The sequence below is a fragment of the Lithobates pipiens genome, unplaced genomic scaffold (genome assembly GCF_037356315.1).
Source record: "Lithobates pipiens isolate NorthernLeopardFrog02 unplaced genomic scaffold, aLitPip1_a1.2 Scaffold_18, whole genome shotgun sequence".
In the NCBI taxonomy this organism is placed as follows: domain Eukaryota; kingdom Metazoa; phylum Chordata; class Amphibia; order Anura; family Ranidae; genus Lithobates; species Lithobates pipiens.
The window spans coordinates 55,438,699-55,459,645 of record NW_027507758.1 but is presented as its reverse complement, the minus strand read 5'-3'; the positions used below and the strand labels follow the sequence as shown (position 1 = coordinate 55,459,645).

The window sequence follows — 20,947 nt, the reverse complement described above, 5'->3', positions numbered from 1 at the left end:
ATATAATGCTTGTAAAAGTATGACTTTTTTTTTTTTTTTTTTTTTTTTTCTTTTGCTTGATAAATGTCTGTTTGATTTTACATTTATTTTTAAAATGGCTCCTCTTTAAAATGTTCTCTCCTTTTTGTAAATCCTAGATTTATGTATATAATTATAATTATTATTATTTTTTTTTATGTGGTGTTTCTGAATGCACAGCCTCCACGTGTTGGGTTGTTCCTTTAAGACGGATTTGAGTTCAGGAAGCAGTGTTTGCTGACTGATCATGTGACCAGACCCCGTCAGGTTTCTCCTCAGTCACGCCTCTCGTTAGTAGTTTCAATTATTCAAATGTAACCTTTGCTCAGAGCAGGCTTTTGCTCCTTCCCAGATGCACGTTTGGCAGACAGGAGTACATCTTTAAGAAAGCCCTATTTTTAGCCCACGTGGATGCTGAGTTTAAAGGTTTTGCAGCGAGAAAGCATTAATAGGCTCGCGGAACATTTTAAAGGAATAAACGCAACAGGGATTTTCCTTTCTGGAGCTGTTGCAGCCTGAATGGATTCTGCAATGACAGTCTGCAGTGAGTACATTCCACTTCCTCATGCTTTTTCCTCGTGTTGGTGTAAATGATATAGTTGAGGGGTTTCTGTATTTTCTGCTACAAATTGTCATATAATTTCCGAATTAATCGTTTGCAGTGGCATAATGTAAAAGCAATAGTAAATTTTAAGTTGTTACTGAGCTGTGTGTAAGGTCATGAAAGGAATATGGGGGTTGCCGTTACTGACCTCCTGAAAAGTCTGTGAAAAGTGCCCTCTGAGGTCCAGTGTGGACACGCCGCACACTAGTTTTGAGTTCTGCTTACCCCGGAAAGTACTGAACCAAGATGGCCAGCGAGATTTCAAGTAGCTTATTCTTTGAGGACAACTCGGCATTACAGCCCCATATTTCTGTCTCGATTTTGAACTTTATACCTCAGTCCAAGATAAAATTGCAGTGCTACTAAAAGTCCTGAAATGGCCTTAAAGTTTTTAAGATCTCTTACATACTGCAGCTTGAAAAAGCTCAGTACAGATTTTTTTTTTTTTTTTTCTGATCTAAAATGTAGATTTACAATGTGCCGGTACACACAGGCGCATAAACAATCGCTGTATATTCTTCAGTAAAAAAATCTGTGTTCTTGGTCAGTATTTTGCACCAATAGGAGCATAAATGAATATTCCCTATATACTTACAAAACAGATGCCTGAAATTGCTTCCAATAAAAAGCAGATGCTCAAACATCAGCACCATGTGCAAGAGGCTTAATAGGTTTTCATTTTTTTTAATCCATTATGTGGTTTGTTACTTTTTGATTTTATTTATTCCATGTGTCACGGAGGTGGTTATGCTGTGAATTTCGGATCATTCCGGTGGCTGTTGTGTTACTACTAGGATATTCCTTTTCAAAACGAGCTCCTTGCAGTTTGTAGTGGTGGCCATATCTGCAGAGGTATTGCACAATGCTGACACAATGCGGTCTCTGTTTTTCGAATGGCCTTCGTGCAGTTGCATTGGTTAACCCATGTTGCTTTACATTAGACTGGTCCAACCTTGGCATCAGCAGATCATTTTAATCGGCAATTAAACATGTTCTTCCATTGCCAACAATACATTGGGCTCCAATACCAGAGTTCCATGAAACCCAAGAGTTCCTCCAGAGGTTTCTAGGGGTTCCTTGAGCAAAGAGCAATTCTACCTCTCGGATAAGTTCTCACTGACACTATTGATCTTTTTAGCTATCTGTAAGGAGGTAATTATTTCCAATGACCACAAGTGTAAGGAGCGTCTTCCCACTGACCATCACACTAATGTATCATGAGTTGTATATAATAGTAATTGTTAGCAGGGGTTCCCTGAAAGCAGAAAGTTATTTCAAGGGTTCCTTTGTGTTGAGAAGATTGGGAAAGGCTGCTCTAATACGTTGGGAGCCGATTGAAATAAAGTACATTGGCTGCTTTGTTCTGGGGGGGGGGGTTGGGATCCGTCCTGACTTCCTTACACGTGTTTTCCAAGGATGACGGGCCTAATATATTGTTTATCGAATAACATAAATGTGTTTTACGAATGGTGCAATGGAGCAGGGTGTATAATTAGCCTTATGAAAGACTGGCTATGGATTGTAGAGGGTAGTTGAGTATATGTCTAATCCATTCACATTGAAGCTAAAAAAATCTCTTCAAGTGGTTGTAATCCTGAGAAAAAAAGAAAACATGCAAGACCAAGGCAAAATGAGCTAGTATACATTGCATGCTAGCTCATTATGAAGTACTTGCCTTAGATCGAAGCTGTTGCAGCGATCCCCACACACCGCTGTGACCGGTAACATGCCTCAGAGTTATTTCCGGGGCTCTGGCGTTGTGATTGGCTGGAGCCGGGGTGACGTCACTCCCATGCATGCACCTCCGGGCATGGCTGCTGAAGAAACTGCACAACCGGGCCGTTTCTTCAGTGCGAGTGCGTCGATAGCATAAGCATATATGGTAAATATCTCCTAAACCATACAGGTTTAGGAGATCTTTACAGTACTTACAGGTAAGCCTTATTATGGTACAAGTGGTGCAACTAGGTTTGCAACCACTTTAAAGCACAGAGTTTGTGAATGGAGTAAAGGCTTCAAATGTACAACTTTCTCAGGTACCAAGGGAGGTCCACTGATCCTTTCCAGCTCTGCAGAATTAAAACGACAACCGAGTACACTGGTTTGTCCTGATTTTATTCGTTTTTGAACCACAAAAGGAAAAGAGGCACCGGCATCTCATTCGGTCCACGCCGAGGGAGCTGACATGTTTCCTCGGCGTGTCTTCTGGGCATCGTGGCTCCGGTGCTATGAGTGGCCGGAGCCGCAATGTCATCACTCCCGCGCATGCGCGCAGGATTTTTCTTATCGGCAGGGTCTGGCGTCTGCCCGGACTTTCAGCCGAGAATCCCCGATGCGCATGCGCCACTGAAGTCAGCGGCTCATTGCGCGGGGAATATCTCTCCTAAACCGTACAGGTTTAGGAGATATTTTTTACCTACAGTTAAGCCTTATTATAGGCTTTCCTGTAGGTCAAAGTAAAACATTTTGACGATACAACTGCTTAAAATACTGGGTTTTATTTTATTTCTTTTTTGTGATATCTTAAATAAACTCTCCTAGATGTGAACGTGGCTAAACGCAGCATGCAAACACAGCGAAACGGGCGTTTTTTAAATGCCGGTTTCACACTGCAAAAAAAAAAATAGTTCAGAAGAGGTTGTCTCCGCATCCCGCGTACATTAGGACTTGAAAATAAAGATCAGACAGCAAGAAACGGCAGGTCTGCATTACCAGATGTCCGCTGGTGGTAATCCCAAATTGCTTTCTGTTGCTAGCAGTCACATGACAGATGTCCCGGCAAAGGTCCGATTAGTGAAAGGCATTACAATGCTTTTTAAATCCCTAAATAACATATTTTAGATTTTTTTTTAATTATTCGCAACTGTGTGACAGTTTAATTTCATGTGTTGGGCCTCCTTTCAGAGTTTTGTACCCAGTGTTCCCTGTAGTTGGGAGCGATCCCGGATATGTGGTAGGCCTCCTCTGGTATCAGTAGTCAGAGATTAGTCTGTCTGATGCTTCTTCTGCCCCTGCTAGATGGAGGAAATCCGTACAGTTTCTCTCAGCTTTTAAAACTTTATTTTTTTTCTTCTTTTTTCGCAGTTTGTGTTTGTGGCAGAATGTAGTTGATGTGGTGTTTGAGTTGTGTTTGAGTTGTGCATATTCGGCCTCATGTATGCTGCTGCTGGTAAACGGACGTTTAGGAGCAGTTGGGTGTTTATTTTTTTTATTTTATTTTTCCGGCTGCCCCTGAACTCTCCTCTGTTATCAGATGTGCGCAGGATCATTTTGTTTCTAGACAGCTGAGTTTAGAGGCTTTTTTAAATTTATTTTTTGGAACGCAAAAACATGCGTTTCGAAGCTGAGTTTACAGGCATTTCAAGCGCTCAACGTGGTAACTCGTGTTTAGCCGCGTTTTTTGTTTACTGGAGTTTTTCATGTTTTGAGTTTATAATAGTAGCTGCTGCTTTTAAAATAAGGACATTCGCCTGTCCCAGGATCCCAGTGATGTCGGCACCTGAGGCCAAACCGTCCCTCGGTCCTGCCATCTTCGGTAAGGGAATCAGGAAATTTAAGCCTTGCGGCTTCACTTCCTGGTTCCCTACTGCACATGCTCACGTTGTGCAGCGCAATGAGAATGGTCCTCGCTGTCTCCGGGCCCCGTATGTGTCCCATCAGACAGCGCGTCGGGACAGGAAGAGGCGTAGACTCCGATGGGAGTCTATGCCCAGAAGTGGCTGCAAATACCTGTCTTAGACAGGTATATGCACCCCCCCCCCCCCCCCCCCCCGAAAAGGTGCCAAATGTGACGCCGGGGGGAGGGTTACAAAAAGCAGAGGTTCGATTTTAGTTTGAACCTCCGCTTTAAAATGGTTATGGATGGTGCACAATACATTTATGGGATCATACACCCTTTATATGGCTAATCGCCTCTATTGATAGGTTTCTTGGTGATAATGTTTAAACACAACTTTCTATTTAGATTTGTTTACCTTCTAATGTTCTGTTTTTTTCTGTTTTTGTCCTCATCTTGCTATTTCTATATCGGTAATGCTGTGACGTTTCCCTACCCATTAAATTCCCAAGAGCTCTTTCTCATCAGGGGCTCGTGCACACTGCCATATAGAGGGACATATGGTCATATAAAGTAAAATACATTTGTATTTGTGGCACCCAGGAGCCACAGCTGCTGCATAATTCAGCCTTTAGACCTGCATTGCAGAATACATGATTACACGTGTTAATACTTCTGTTTACACACGCACATGTATGGACGCATTTCTCTGAGAAAAATGTTTAGTTTGGAGAAATACAGTATGTCTGTGTAATCAGAAGCGCTGGCATTTCCATGAATATAGCCGGGTTGTCAAACTCCATTTCATTGTGGGCCACATCAGTATTATAATTGCCCTCAAAGGGCCGGTTCTATGTGTAAGGCTAGATATCCAGAGCACCCCACCCCCGTTACATTAATGTCAGGAGCCCCCCCCAATCAGAAGTAGTCTCCCACCCACCTTTACATCACAGTGCACCCCCCTTTACTATGTGCTGTTTCTGGAAGGAAGCTGGGAAGCAGAAAGTGCAGGGTCTGGAGGAGGACCAGAGGAGGCCTGGTGCTAGCTGCCATCTGGTGTGCTCAATCCTGAGACTAGGGGAAGCAGAGATGTGGGGGTGCTGCGGCTGCACAGAGATGCAGGATCTGTAGGAGGAATTGTCATCCTCTGCTGCTGACCGCCGAGGTGGGGGCAGAGATGAGGTGCAAGGGCCACATGAAATGCATCCTCGTATAGCATATTCTGTAATGTGTATGAATCTGATAGGGAAACACACTAGAAATGCAGCACGTGAGATTATTTGCTGAAAAAGGATCCTGTAGAAAACTATTTGTTTGTCCCTGCAGCCTGCCTACATGATAAATACACAACACCGCAGGCAGTGAAAACAAATTCTAAATGGCAGACTAATTTTTTTTTTTTTTTTTCCACTTTCCACTTTTCTGCCCTGAGCTAGGTAATGTTTACATCCTCCAGTGCACTGTCACCGCTGCACAGAATCTGGGCCGAGCCTTAAAGAATACTGGGGCTTTCCTAGAAATGCATTGAGCCAGAGTTAGAGACGGCCATTCATTTTGTCTAAGCCTGGCCCTGCTTATGGAGGAAGCTGGAGGGTTTAGGCAGAACTCAACCCTGACCCGGCTGGATCATCACCTCTCTAGTCTACCAGAATTGCACCGATACCGGTTTTTACATATGAGTACCGATGCTTTTGGTCAAGTATGTACTGATACTTTTGCAGTGCGATTTAATCTCATTCATTTTGTATGAGCTCAAATTGTACTGCATAAATTTACATGCTATTTAAACAGGAATGTGGTGCAATTTCTGTCCGATACTCATGTGGTGCATGAAACATCATGCGATTTCGCACAGACCTGGGTTCACACAGAAGTGGTGGGTAAACCACATGCAATTCAGATAAGAATTACATCGCACTGCAAAGTTATTGGTCACAGCAACCACTTGACTGAAAGTATCGGTAATCGTAGGTTAAACGGTATCGGTGCAACCCTACTCGTTAAAGTATTCATAATGGGTATCGGTGCAACCCTGTAGTTTACATCAGTGTAAACCTCTCTATAGAAAATGGAAGAGCACTTGGGGTTGCCTGAAAACAGGGTTTGTAGTATAAGTAAGGTTGCACTGATACTGTTTTATCTGTGAGTACCAAAACTTTGCGGTGCAATTTTTTGTACAAATTGCACTGCAGCAAAGAATCGCAAGGGATTTGAACAGAAGTGCGGTACAATTCCTGATGGAATCGCATGCAGGTTTCCCCACCACTCCTGTGTGTGAGAACCCAGTATAGAAAGGGAAGTGCCATTGTGTGCAGCAATAGGCAGTTTATTAAAAATGTTCTAACCACTCACATTAAAAAGTACAGATCTCGTCAAACCCAACTCTGCAAAGTGTCCCCGTCATGTCCACAGTCATTGGAGAAGTTCCGGGACTCCTGTGGTTACAGGGTGGAAGTGATATCAGCTTGAGGGCGGACCACACATACATTGCCTCCAGTCCTGTGAGCACCTCCATGGTCCACCATGGCCGTGGTTTCCCATCACCGGCAGGACAGGGACACGATTTGGATTTGACTAGATCTAATGTGAGTTGTTATAACATTTTAATAAACTTCCCATTGCTGTACTATTTCTATACTGGGTTCACACACAGGTGAGCGGTGGGAGAAATTGTATGCGATTCTTTGCAGTGCGATTTGCGTCCATTCATTTTGTATTGGTGAAAATACTCGCGCATCCCTAAGACCCCTTTCATGCTGGAGGTGTTTTTCAGGAGCTACAGCGCTAAAAATAGCATCTGCATATCACCTGAAAAAAGCCTCGGGTGCAAACACGGTGTGAAAGAAGAATGAGTGCTTACACACTGGGGCGCGGCGCTGGCAGGGCGTCACAAAAAGTCCTGCCAGCAGCCTCTTTGCAGCGGTGAATACGCCGCTCCTCCGTCGCTTCTGCCCATTTAAAAAAAAAATGGGGCAGCGCCATGATACCACTGGCAAAGCGGGCGGATTTAACCCCTTTTTCAGTTGCTAGCGGGGGGGCTAAAACCGCCCCGCTAGCGACCTGAATAGCGCCGGTAAAGCGGCGCTAAAAATAGCGCCGCCTTACCGCTGACGACCAGGGTGGCTCAGTGTGAAAGGGGTCTATTTATAACTATACTTGCCTTTTTTAAGGAATACTTAAAGCGGAATATAAAACACAAATGCAAACTTTTATTATATTGCAGCTTACCAATTCTTAGATGTGATGGCTGCATTTGTTTTTTCTTTAGGCTTACTTTCTACTATTTTTTTTTTTTTTCATCTTTTGATTCAGCTAGTAAACCTGTTTTTCAACAGAACAAGCCCTCTTGCAAGATGTGTCCGTTACATAGATGAAACAAACCATTTAGTGCCGGCTCACACTATATCCTCCAGTGCAATGTCGCCACTGCACAGGATCTGGGCCGAGCCATAAAGAATACCGGGGCTTTCCTACAAATGTATTGAGCCAGAGTTAGACGACCAGGTGAAAGTTGGCACGACTTTGCGAGGCAACTTGGAGCCAACGTCCATTGAAATCAATCGGTACAAGTCGGCTAGAAGTCACCTTGAAGTAGTACAGGAACCTTTTTCTGAAGTCGGAGCGACTTCAGTAGTGTACATTCAGACACCTCTTTCACTTCAATGGAATTTATGTCCAGCGACTTGAGGTCTGACAAGTCGGATCCTATGTCGCTGTAGTGTGAACCGGTACTTACAACAATCCTTTTTTACAAAAAAAACAAACCTTTGTCCCAAAAGAGGAAAAAACAAAACTGATTGCTGGAGTTGAGCCTCAATTTGTTAGACGTACTAGCAGCTTTAAATACACTAACACCCCCTTCCCTCCAGACTGACAGTGGTTGTGCCCCCTGTGTTCTTTCATCTAGTGAGTGGGGGCGCTCTAATAACGGAGGTGTTACTGATCAGATCAGCAGGTAAAAGCAAAGGTCAAAAAAGCCTAAGAAAAAAATGAATGAAGCCACTACATCGAATGATTGGTAAACTGCAGTAGATTAAATTTTTGGCTTGTGTTTAATGCCCCTTTAAAATACTACTATTTGGGGGGGGGGTTAAAGTTGAAACTATTCCTTTAAAAACTCATTGTATGGTATACTTGCGTTTCCATTATCCAAACAACAAAAGATTTGTATCTTCATTTCTGTGTGTGGTCATCATTTATAGCATGCAATAGTAACACTAAAGTAAGAAAAAATGAAAGATTTGCTCCTGTGATACTTTAGGAGCCGCCTAGATCCTATTTCAGGATTATGTAGTGAAAGACGTGTTCGAAATCCCACCAGAAAGCCGACATTGCACAGCGCTAATCGCAGGCAGTGAGACCTTTCCCGATCCGCAGCTGCACAGATCGGGGGAATGCCCCGCTGCCTGTGATTAGCGCTGTGCAATGATGGCTTCCTGGTGGGATTTCTAACTCTCCCGAATGCAGTAAAGCATTCTCATGCCTTCAGAGGGTGGAAGTTGAGCAGGTCATCTTTAAGCTTTCTGGTTTTGAATCAGATCAGAGTTCCTGATAAATTTTACGAGAGTTTCGGTTCTTGAGGCATAATGTCTGTATTCAGTTCTGCTTGTTCTATAGTGAGCCTTTGTTTTGTGCATGTCGAGCACAGCAAAAACACTGGGTCAGGCTACTTGTACACCAGACATTCAGTCTTGTGTGGGAGGCTCCAGTGACTCGCTACCTGCAGGCTGAAATTGACTGGGCAGGGCTGCATGCTGTACAGAGTGGGGCTCCTCATTTAGGGCCCGATATTGCTCAGGGACATATGCCTGCTATGCAGAAGGCCTGGGTTTCACAAATGCATTCCTAAATGCCTATAGAGTTAAACTTGGGTACCACTAGGTACTACAACCCCACCCAGCCCAGCTGCAATGTATTTCAGCCTGCCAAAGACTTTGGCAGGCAGCAAGCAGTGAGGCTGGTTGCCGTATGGGTTAAATATTTAGCGCACATGTAAAGTGTTGCTAAACCCCCAACAGTAGGGAACCCCAAGTCCTGCCAGCAGACTGGAGACCTTCTGTTAGTATGCATACACAGTTTTTTTGATTTTGGAAGGTTGGCCTTAAAGGGTTACTAAACCCACAACAGTAAAATCGGTCTGTGTATGCAGTAGAGATGGGTTTAGACTTGTTCAAAATCCCACCAGGAAGCCGAAATTGCACAACGCTAATTGCAAGCAGTGAGACGTTACCCAATCCGCATCTGCACAGATCGGGGGAATGCCTCGCTACCTGTGATTAGCGCTATGCAGTGTCGGCTTCCTGGTGGGATTTCTAACTCTCCCGAATGCAGTAAAGCATTCTAGTTATACTCTCTGTGGAACCTAAGGGGTTAATCCGCTGCATTGCATAAAAAGGTGGTTTGATCCTGTCTTCTCTGATCCTGCCACTGTCCTCAATCCATCTCCTGATAGAACAGAGCCTTGGGGGCACTCTGCACATGCTCAGTTTGGTGTGTTACTGGAGAAGGTTTTTTATTTTCTTGGGAGGGTGCATGTGATCAGCATAGGCCCAATCGGCACTGTCCAAACGTCACGCAGCCTCTTAGGACAGTTGGGGGAATTCCACTTGCCCCCCCCCCCCCCATCACCTCTTGTTCCAGTCCATTTGCATACAATTTGTTTCCCAGCATAACCTTGCTGCCGTCTTGACTCCCAAGAGCTTGCCCACACACTGTGTAAAGGGAAAGGGCTCTTGGTAGATAACGTTCTGGGGGCATGACCACATTAACAAAATCTGAGCTCTACAAGAAGGCTGCTAATAGCACATGGAGTTGTAAAGGCCCGTACACACGATCAGACTTTTTGACCACAAACATGCAAATTAGCAGTTTTAAGGCAACATCCGTCCGCGTGTGCGCTCCATCGGACAAAATGTTTCAGTTTTCATCTGACTTTTGTTGGCTGTGCGAACGGACAGACTTTCTGACAACAAAAGTCCGATGGAGCAAAGTCTGATTGTGTGTACAGAAAACCATAGGACTTTTGTACAAAGTACAAACACGCATGCTCAGAACCAATGCAAAAGATCAGGCAACAATACAGAAGTTGACCAAAGGTGGCGGTAAAGAGCAGAAAAACCACGCGATTTGGCGCAAGTTGGCTGAAAGTCCTGCCGTGTGTATGCAATACAAGTTCTCAGCCGACACCCTTTGTACAAAATTCCACGGGAAAGTTCGTTCAAAGTCCGATTGTGTGCATGAGGCTTTAGAATGTTTGTTTTCGTGCTGCAGAAACCAGAACGATGCTGGGTCATGCTCTAGAAGGAGAGGTCAATGTAGGTACATGGAGGACATACTTTTTTTAAAAAATTCTTTTATACACCCCCTTCATATACCTCCTATTGCCCCCCCTGGTTTTAAGCGAACATGTTGCTTTGCAAATTGAAAAGTTTGCTTAAAGCAATTTGATTTCAGTGTGGAGTTTAGATTGCTACATTTCTGGTAAAAAAATATGGACTGCAATAATCTTTCCTATTAATATTGGCAACAGTTCCTACTTTTGCTGGTCAGGTGGCAACACTGTGTAGAGTTCATCCTGCCTCCTCGGCATAGGTTTGCTCTCATTGACTGGTGTGTGTTTTTAAATTATTTTTATTTTTTTGCTACTAAATTAACGGTCTTCTCTGACTGTAACTTTGGGGCCTGTAGATTCTCTTATCTTCATATTCCAATGATTCAACATTTGTACCTCCCATTTCTATTGATTTTCCTGCAGTCTATGAAATCATGTGAGCGCACGAACAGTGGAGTTTTGTTATAATGCACATTAGTCTGTCACGCAAAGAGATGAAGCTTTCTGAGTTTATCATTTACCTTCTCAGGTTACTGTTTATCTCCAGTGAAACCCGTGTTCTCCTTTAAGCAAAGTAGGCCAGTCATAGATCTTCATAATACATGAGCCGTGTGAAAACCGATTAATAAGGAAAAGAAATAAGATTGTGTATTGGTGACTGCCAGAATGACAAAGAATAGATTTCAACACAATAACCATTAGTAGGACGTTCCACACCTGCACTATTAAATGACAAAAAACAATTCTTCAAGAAGTGTCATTTTTAAACAATAACTTTTTTGTTTTATTTCTACAGCCCCATACACACCATCAGATTTTTTTTTTTTCCTTCAGGTTTACCAAAACCATGTAGTGCAAGGGCCTGCCTGATTGCATACACATTGAAACTCCTAAGGTTTGACCTCATATTATATGGTTTTCGTAAATCTGAAGGAAAAAAAAAATCTGCAGATAAAATGTAGCAGACATACATGACTTTTGGTCCCTGATTCTGGACTGTCAGACACTTAGAATGCCCATATATTTAGATTGATCAGATGTGCACACAGGGTCTGACTTCCACGTGGCACCCCCCCCCCCCTTTTTTTTTTTTTTTTTTTTTTGTGTGCGCATTAGAGATGTACGATTAATCGTTAAAAAAAATTGCGATCTCGATTCAAACCCCCCCCCCCCCCACCTCACAATCTTAATCCGGTATTTCCCACGATTCAGTGCAGAGCTGTTCTCTGCTCACAGCTGTCAAAAAAAAAAAAAAAGTTGGCGAAGTTTTATAACGTTGCTCATCCCTGCGATAAAAAGAATTGTATCATTTTGGTTCTTTTAGATCAAAGGGATGAACTTGGTCTGTAAATGAGGTCAATTTAAACACTTCAATACTAAGCCTTTTTCTGACACTTGTTGCTTGCAGTCTAAAATCAAATTTTTTTCGCTAGAAAATTACTTGGAACCCCCAAGTATGTGTGTACATGTGTGTATCGATATCCCTTTAGCAGTGCCCCCAGAGAATAGAACGATGGTTGTTGCAGTATTTTATGTCACTGTATTTGTGCAGTGGTCTTTCAATAGCAATTTTTTGGGGGAAAAATACACTTCAATGAATTAAAAAAAAAAAAAAAAAAATGGGTTGGCACTTTTTTTTTTTTTTGTATAATGTGAAAGATGTTACGCCGTGATTCTTCTTTTATCCGGAATTGTGTGTGTGTGTGTGTGTGTGTGTGTGTGTGTGTGTGTGTTACATGCATACCTGCTCTACCCATATGTAGAGGGGACTTCATTAAAATATTCCCAAACTGGTTCTCTTTTACGGCCTGCTGACATTTTGCTCCTCAAAGGAGGAAAATAAAACACTTCAAACTATGTGCAGAAAGAACAGAAGGTTTCACTTTAACTTGCACTGCTTGCCCTTCCTCCTCCTCAAACTTAGAGCCTGGTACTGATGCATTTCTCCAACAATCATACAGTTTGTAGTGTACATAGATTTGCAAAACAATGGGATAAAGGAATATTCCTGAACTGTTTTTTATCTCATGGTTACTGTGAAACGCTGAATTCATCAATGCAGGTTAATATTGCAGAATATTCAGCCTTGTGCTACATAACTGAGCTACTTTTTCATGCTGGATAAACTAAATTATTAATGTATCTTAAATAAAAAAAACGATCTTTTTTGATTTTTACCTCAAAGGCATTTTATTAACCGGTTCCTGACCAGCGCACACCGATTTACGTTGGCAGAATGGCACGGGCAGGCATATTGGCATACAGGTACGTCCAATCTTTATTGCCGCCAGGCCATCGCGAGCTCGCTTGCGTGCTGGTCGGGACCCCTGTGAGTCCGGTCGCGGGTCCCGCGGACTCTATCGCCGCGGGCATAACCGCGATCGTCTCACGGGGCGGCTGAACGAGGAAATGCCGTTGTAAACAGCATTTCCCCGTTCTGCCTAGCAACTAGTGACACTGATCAGAGCAGAGATCAGTATCCACTAAATTAAAGCCCAGCCCTCAACAGTTGGTAACACACCCCTAGGAACACTTAACCCCTACACTGCCACCCACTGGTTAACGCCTTCACTGCCAGTGTCATTTACACAGGAATCATTGCATTTATAGAGCACTGATTGCTGTATAAATGACAATGGTCCCAAAAATGTCCGATGTGTCCGCCATAATGTCGCAGTCACAATAAAAATCGCTGATCGCCGCCATTCCTAGTAAAAAAAAAATAAATTAATAAAAATGCCATAAAACTATCCCCTATTTTGTAAACGCTATAACTTTTGCGCAAACCAATCAATAATCGCTTATTGCGATTTTTAACAAAAATATGTAGAAGAATATGTATCTGCCTAAACTGAGGGAAAAAAAAATTTTTTAATATATTTTTGGGGGATATTTATTATAACAAAGTAAAAAATTTTTTCCATTTTTGTTTATAGCTCAAAAAATAAAAACCGCAGAAGTGATCAAATACCACCAAAAGAAAGCTCTGTTTGTGGGAAAAAAAGGACGTCAATTTTGTTTCGGAGGCACGTCCCATGACCACGCAATTGTCAGTTAAAGCGACGCAGTGCCGAATCGCAAAAAGTGGTCTGGTCTTTGACCAGCAAAATGGTCTGGGGCTGAAGTGGTTAATTTGATTAAAAATCCAAAAAAATCTGATTCATATAAAACTTTGAAAAACTTATCAGGATTGAAAGATGAAACAGGGGAGGTGTTGAAGCACTTTACACTATGGAGTATTCTTCCTCCATCTCTGCTTAAACCCATGCATATGCCACACCACTGAGGAACCCTGACTGAAATATCGCAGAGGAAAACCCCTTAAAGGAACCATATCATTGGTCAGGTCCTGGGAACCCCACACTAAAGGGAAAATTCTGCTAAAGGATCCCAAAGCTCTCTATATATACGCTGTTACCTTACAGCGGTAAGGTAAGGGGACATCCATTACTGGTATATACAGGACCACCAAGGTTATAGCCCCTTCCAGCAGCACCACTGCCCTTCCCATTGCAACAGCTCCACATTGTATATCTTGTTGAAGGAGTCACACCTTATGCGATTTTTGAGAATAATCGCAGCACTTGGCACCTGAAACGGACTGTTGTCTGATACACTTATATTTATATTTTGTCACCTAATTACCGTCTATGTTTGAAGGTTTGCCTATGTGCACCACAGCAGAACACCTGCACTTTATGCGATTTTTAGGATCGCAACACACTGCACTTTGAATGTTATACTGTGTTTTTTCCTTTCATTATTTTACGTTTTTATGTTGTAGATTTTATACTAATAGTAATGAGTATTATTGTTTAATCAGCCACAGTGGAACACCTGCACTTTATGCGATTTCAAGATCGCAACACGCTGCACTTTGGATTTTTTATGAATTTTCACTATTTTATGTATTTGTTGAAGATTATTAGTAGAAATGAGTGTTGTTTAAATTAGCCACATAGGCATACCCTTTTAGTATACCTGTATTGTTTGCTGCATATCCCCTTATTGTGGATTTTATATATTGTTTTTACCAATGGATATACTTTCCCTACGTACAGCGCACCACTACCTTTCTTATCCACAATTTGACGGAAGTATTTACACTCTCCAAGTCTAGAACTTAAAGCAGAACTGATGTATGTTTTTATTTTTTATGCAAACTCTCTAAATTTTCAGGTTAAAATTGTGTATTTGGATGGAGTTTGGCGTAGTCAAAATGCAAGGTCCAGAGCTTTTGATGCAGTTATGTAGTACGGCTGTGGATGTGGTTAGCATATCATATGCTGAAATCACAGCAAAGTAACACGGGTAACTTTTTTTTCCAAAATTGCACTGTGCAGAGTGGCTTTGATGTGAATGGGCACACTTCCCCTGGTAAAAACAACCCAGAAAGCAATTTAAAGTTTGGCTTAAAGCGATAGTAAACCACTGCAAAAAAAAAAACTTTCCTCTGGAAAATAAGAGCATAATGTGCTAGTATTAACCACATATTGGCACATTCTGAAATGCTTATCCTAGGGTGCCGCTGGAGGGCTTCCATCTTCTGTCGATCTGCCTTGTGGGTTCGCGGACTCGGCTGTGTGAATGGCCATGTGCGCAGGAGCCCTCGATTATGGCACGAGTGCCGTCAGATTACATACAGCGAGGATCTCCTGTTTACTCTGCAGCCTCTTTAATACAAAGTCCCGCCTCCTGAACCGGCTTCTATGATGGACAGAACACTGGTCTAATGCCGGCCCAGGAGACGGGACTTCCTATTAGAGGCCGCTGAGTAAACAGGAGATTCTCACTGTATGTAATCTGATGGCGCTCATCCCGCCCCCCTCCCTGTCCCCTCCCTGGCAGCCCAAATTGTAGTATCGGCATATAACTCGCACTCACTATTTGCACCCAATTTTCAGGGTGAAAAGGTGCGTGTTATACGCCAATAAATGCAGTAGTCATAAAAGGAAAATATTCATCACTCCTCCTGTGCTTTAGTAATTGGCTGTTTTTTTGTTTTGTTATGAGACTGACTGCCATCTTTAATTTAGGAAAATTAAACTTGGTGTAATCTGGTTAGGAGGAAATGGCACAATCTCTTCATAAAGAAACACATTCAATAGATAACTTTGTATTGTGTCATGGCCGGCCAAACCAATAAGACATTATCTCATGGGAAGTCTCCTTTTACTGACATGTTTACTTAGTGTATTGGATCCCTCGCCCAAATCCTCCCAGCTAATACTGGAAGGGTGGATGTGTCTTGAGTTTATCACAGGGCAGCATTGATCCTGCATATGGTCTATTCTCAATGTAGTACAATCTGAGGTCATTGCTGTGTGACTGGTGACCCGGTCACCCTGCTGGCAGTGGATCTGAGATCAGGGAGGATCCATCGGTGTTTTTGTTGGAGAGTATGCCAGCTAGAAGGTCCAAGCAAGTCTCGGCAGCCAGCAAATGTGATGTACAATGAAGCTTCACACAAGATCAAACCAAAGCACAGAAAATATTGTAGGTATCCCGAGAAGGGCTGCTGGGACGTCTGAGGGGGAAGACTGTAGTAACTAGACAAGTAGAAGAAGGGGTTGTAGAAAGACCATCTGGCCGTGGAATGCAGAGGAGTGGTCCTAGATTTAAGCAGGCGATGATGGCGAGGCTATTTAAAGATCATTCCAGGCAAGCTGTGCACTCGTCCACATTTTTTAAATTGGTTTAATAGTTTCTTTACTAGAAGAATCACACATTCGCTTATACAGGAATTTCTGAAATCTCTCCTTTGTACAATGTGAAAAGAAGCAGGGATATCTTTTCTAGGCCCAGGGCGGCAGCATTTATCAAGTCTCCGCCGGCTGGCCCATTGCTTTGGTGGACGCAGATCAAAATGATTTATAAGCTTAAAAGATAACTTTTTCTAAATTTGTTTACAGGAAGGTCAGTTAAAATGATTGTAAAGGTTTTTTTTACATTTATTTTAGTAAAAAATAAGGTTTTATACTTAAACAGTACCTGTTCTGTTTTGCACAGAGCCTAGACCTTCTCTTCTTGGGTCCCCTGTGGGTGCTCCTGCCTTCTCCTGCATTCATACAGGCTTGCTGCCAAGCCGGCTTTGCATGTCCATAAGAAACCCAAGAGTGCATCTCTGCCTTGCTCTCTCCTCACTTGCTGTAATTGGCTGCAGTGGGAGCTAATGGCTTCTGCTGCTATGTCTGGACCAATGAGGAGGGAGAGAGACAGAGGAGCCTCTGCTCTCTTGCACATCGCTGGATAAGAGATCGGGTTCAGGTGCAGCGAATGCTTTCCAGCTCTGTTCACATCTAGGCGGTTTTGTTTTCAGGCCGAAAGTCGCGTGTTTTTTGCCATGTTTCTGTACAGGTCAAATGGTCACAAATGTAAAAAGCAGAAAACACCTGTAATCTGCCAAAAAAGAAGCTCCTCGTTTTTTGAGCTTCAGATGACAAAATGCTCAGATGTGAACAGGGGCCATTGAAATGATGGGATTTTTCTAAGGGCTTCTGAAACCTTCTGCCTTTACAATCACTTTAACGGTCTTTTCACACGAATGATCTGTTCAGGTCCGCCTGTCAGTTTTTCAGGCGGACCTGAACGGATGCTCCATAGAGATCTATGGAGCATCGGATGTCAGCGGTGACATGCCCGCTGACATCCGATCCGAAAAAGTGTGAAGGAGGAAAAGGCTATTTTTCCATCCATCATCGGATCGGATGACGACGGACACTGCGGTCCGTCACCCGATCTCCCATAGAGGAGAGCGGCGCTGTGACAGATCCGTCCCTGCGCAGTGTGCCATGACCTGTTCTCTGCCTGCTCAGCGGAGATCGCTCCGGTGATCCCCGCTGTGCAAGCGGATATCCATGGGGCGGATCATCGCTGATCCGCCCCGTGTGAAAGGAGCCTAAAGGTAAAAGTATACCACCTTTTCCATTAGACTGGATTATAAATGAATTTAAACTAGAAATTATTATAAGCTATAGTGGTGGTTAAGTTAAGCTCATACGTTAGCGTGGGCATACATTGTTGATGAACTCTAAATGCAGGTATGGGGCATGTCTGTTTTATTTTACACCCCTCATCCTGCTCTAAAATACGCCTTTAAATGACACAATGTGCACATTAGATAACCTGGGCTTTCTGCCTAAGGCCTCATGCACACAGGCATATCCATTTATGCTGCATTTTTTTTCTGCCACTACTTCTCTTTATCGGAGTTATTACCCCCCCCCCTTTTTTTTTTTTCTTCTCCGTGCTTACCGGAGTGTGACATTTATACGTGTATGAGAGTAAATTCATTCAATTGGCTAGAATATTTTTTTGTAGCCACAAGAGTACATTTGCGTGCCTGCTCATTATTATGCTCATACATACCTCTCCAAAAGCATCTGTGGGGCAATTTTGTATGCACAAATAAGTGTATAAATGCCATGCAGCTGCTTTCATGGGCGTCAAAAAAATGCCAGTCACCCCTAACGGCGTCTTTTTTTTTTTTTTCTTGCAGTGTGCATGAGCTCATAAAATGTCACGAGTGATGTTTTCATAGTTCTATTATGATGTGGTGGTTGGTGACACAACTCGCTGCTCTAAAGCAAGAAAACAAACTCCGCTCACCACAGCAATGTGCTGGAAGCGAGGCGTTTTTTCTCCTCTATGTATTGGGGCTGCTCTGGAAATAGTTTGCAGCATAGCCCCCATTGCATCTATTTTTATATTGGGTTAACATATTCTGCAAACGCTGACTTGTCCATGTGATTTACTCTGTGTTAAAACTCTGGCTGTGATGTATTGCAGCTTTGTCAGCCTTGGGGAGGGGCGTGGTCTGGTCTTAGGGAAGGATGATGAAGCCGGAGACCTTGGTTTAAATCTGGCTGTTTGCTTTATTGTAATCTTGTCAAGTTCACTTCCACTTTATGCTTCAGGCCTCAGATAGTGGAATGTAGGCCGTCTGGATATGGGATTAGTATTGTGATGTACAGCAGTGTGCTTCACTAATAATTTTCAGAGGGTTTTTTTTCTGAAACTTTCCTTTATTTTGTGCAGCTGAAATTAGCAGTTGTTAACCACTTAAGGACCGGAATGATTTACCCCCTTAATGAGCAGGATATTTTTTTGCATGATGGCACTGCGTCGCTTTAACTGACAATTGGGCGGTCATGCAACGTTGTACACAATCAATTTATCCCCCCCACAAATACGGTAGTTTTCTTTTGGTGGTATTTGATCACCTCTGCGGCTTTTATTTTTTGCGCTATAAACGGAAAAAGCAACAATTTTGAAGAAAACACAATATTTTAAATTTTTTGCTATAATATCCCAAAAAACTAATTTCTTCATCTGTTTAAGCCAATATGTATTCTACATATTTTTGGTTAAAAAAAAATTGCAATAAGCATATATTGATTGGTTTGTGCAAAAGGTTATAGTGTCTACAAAACAGGGGTTATATTTATGGCATTTTTATTCTTCTGTTACTTGTAATGGCGATCAGTGATTTTTTTTTTTTTTCCTGTGTTCCCTAGGGAGGAGTTTCTAACTGGGGGGAGGGGACTGACAGGAAGTAGACCTCTGTTCCTGATCACTAGGAACAGCAGATCTCTCTACTTCCCTGACAGAACAGGAATCTGTATGTTTACATTGATAGTCTCACGTTCTGGCTCTGAGGAGTGATCATGGGTTGCCGGCAGACATCGCGGCCATGCGCATCAGCTCCGACATCGCGGGCGTGCCTCCGCCGGCACACACCCCATAGAGCTCTTAAAGCGCCTGACGTACACCTACGGCGATTCACGCAGCCGTGCCAACCTGCCACAGTATGACGGCAGCTGGTCGGCAAGCGGTTAAAGTATTACTAAACCCACAACAGTAAAATCAGTCTGTATATACAGTAAAGCATGCCTGTTATACTCACTGGAAACTAAGGGGTTAATCCTCTGAATTGTGTGTTTTTCTTTTAAAAAAAAAAGCTGCTTGATCTTGTCTGTGCAGATCCTCCCCTCCTGCAATGTTCCCCTGGACAAGTCTGGATAGATCCATTAGAGCCACTCCTGCACATGCTCAGTTTGGTGTGTATTGCTAGAGAGGTGTGTGGTGTGTGGTGTTTTTTTTTTTTTTGTTTTTGTTTTTTTTGGGGGGAGGGTTCATCTGATCAGCACTGTCCAGACAGTCGGGAGCCCTGCAGCCTCATAGAACAATTTGGTGCACTACAAGCTTTAACCAGACACTGATAGAAGTCACAAGACTGAGAGATACTACATGCTGTAGTGGCAGTCCCTTGCTTTCTGGGTGGAGGCATTAGTCCCTCTGCAGAGGTCTGACATGCTCCCGAACAGCAGGGAGCATGCACTTTTACTCTTCCACTGCTTTTCTAAAAATGTTTCCTTTAAAAAATAAAATAAAGATTTCTTGCTGAGGGGGTTAATAGAGCTGAAGGACCTGTGACCCCCCCCCAGCATTCATGCTGTCTCTAACAACCATTTACGCCCCCCCCCCCCCCCCCCTTCATTCAAAAGGCTGTACTACCAAAGCTTCCATTAATGAAAAGCTATCTATGAATTGAAGATGGCTCTTCAACTAAAGCAGAAGCCATCAGCTCTATCGACCCTTCACAACAAGTACTGTCCCTTCTACTGATTTTAGTAAAAAAAACTTTTGGCTTCAACTAGAAATACTAGCCTGCAGTTTTGCATGCTGATATAAAGTCATTTCACAGGGATTTGGTAAACTAAAGGCCAAGTTCACCTTTTGTAAAGGAAAAAATAAAAATGCACATCTTTTTGCAGGTAAAAATAAAAAATGCATTTATTTTTAATTATTTTATTTTTTTACATTGCATCCTGTAAAAAGCGGCATATTGCGGGTGCAATGCTTGGATTCTGTAAACGCTCAGTACACTGCCATACCTCTGATGCATGTGATGTACAGGAGCGCTCACCAGCACCTTCGCAGTCCATTGAGAACTAAAAGCCATCCGCCACAGTGGCTGACGGTACTTGCAGTCTCATCATTCACAGGAAACTGATACAGCTGTGTGGGGGCGGAGCCCACACACCTGAGCTATTTTAAGATTGTGTCTGTGGGTGGGGGGAGGTGAGTGCATAAGAACAGGAACTAAAGGTGAACCCGATGGGTTTTACTTCCTCTTTTGCTCCCTACAAAGCCTGCAAATTAAAAGCATAATGGGCTAGTATGCATCACATCCTAGCCCATTATGACAATTGCCTGCAAACAAAGCCCACGCTGTCCCCTGTGCAGGCCGTGTCCATCTTCGCCCCTCTGCCTTCTGGTGCCGCAGACTCCGGCTCTGTGACTGGCCGGAGCCATCGGTCATGGCACACGCTGGGGGAAGAAACGGCACGGTGGTCCATTTTCTTCACATCACATGCGCCCATGATATCGGCGCACTACAAGTTAAACATCTCCTAAACGGCGCACGTTTAGGAGA

General features: G+C 43.0%; 1 protein-coding gene across 1 annotated transcript in view; it reads left to right on the top strand.

Moving 5' to 3' along the window:
- Window positions 1-328: 328 nt before the first annotated feature.
- LOC143987136 (echinoderm microtubule-associated protein-like 4) overlaps window positions 329-20,947 on the top strand; it is a 171,880-nt gene continuing 151,261 nt past the window's right edge. The window contains exon 1 of the mRNA XM_077485690.1: window positions 329-562. Within this exon, the coding sequence (XP_077341816.1) occupies window positions 538-562 (25 nt within the window). The 5' untranslated portion in view covers window positions 329-537. The remainder of the gene's footprint in view (window positions 563-20,947) is intronic.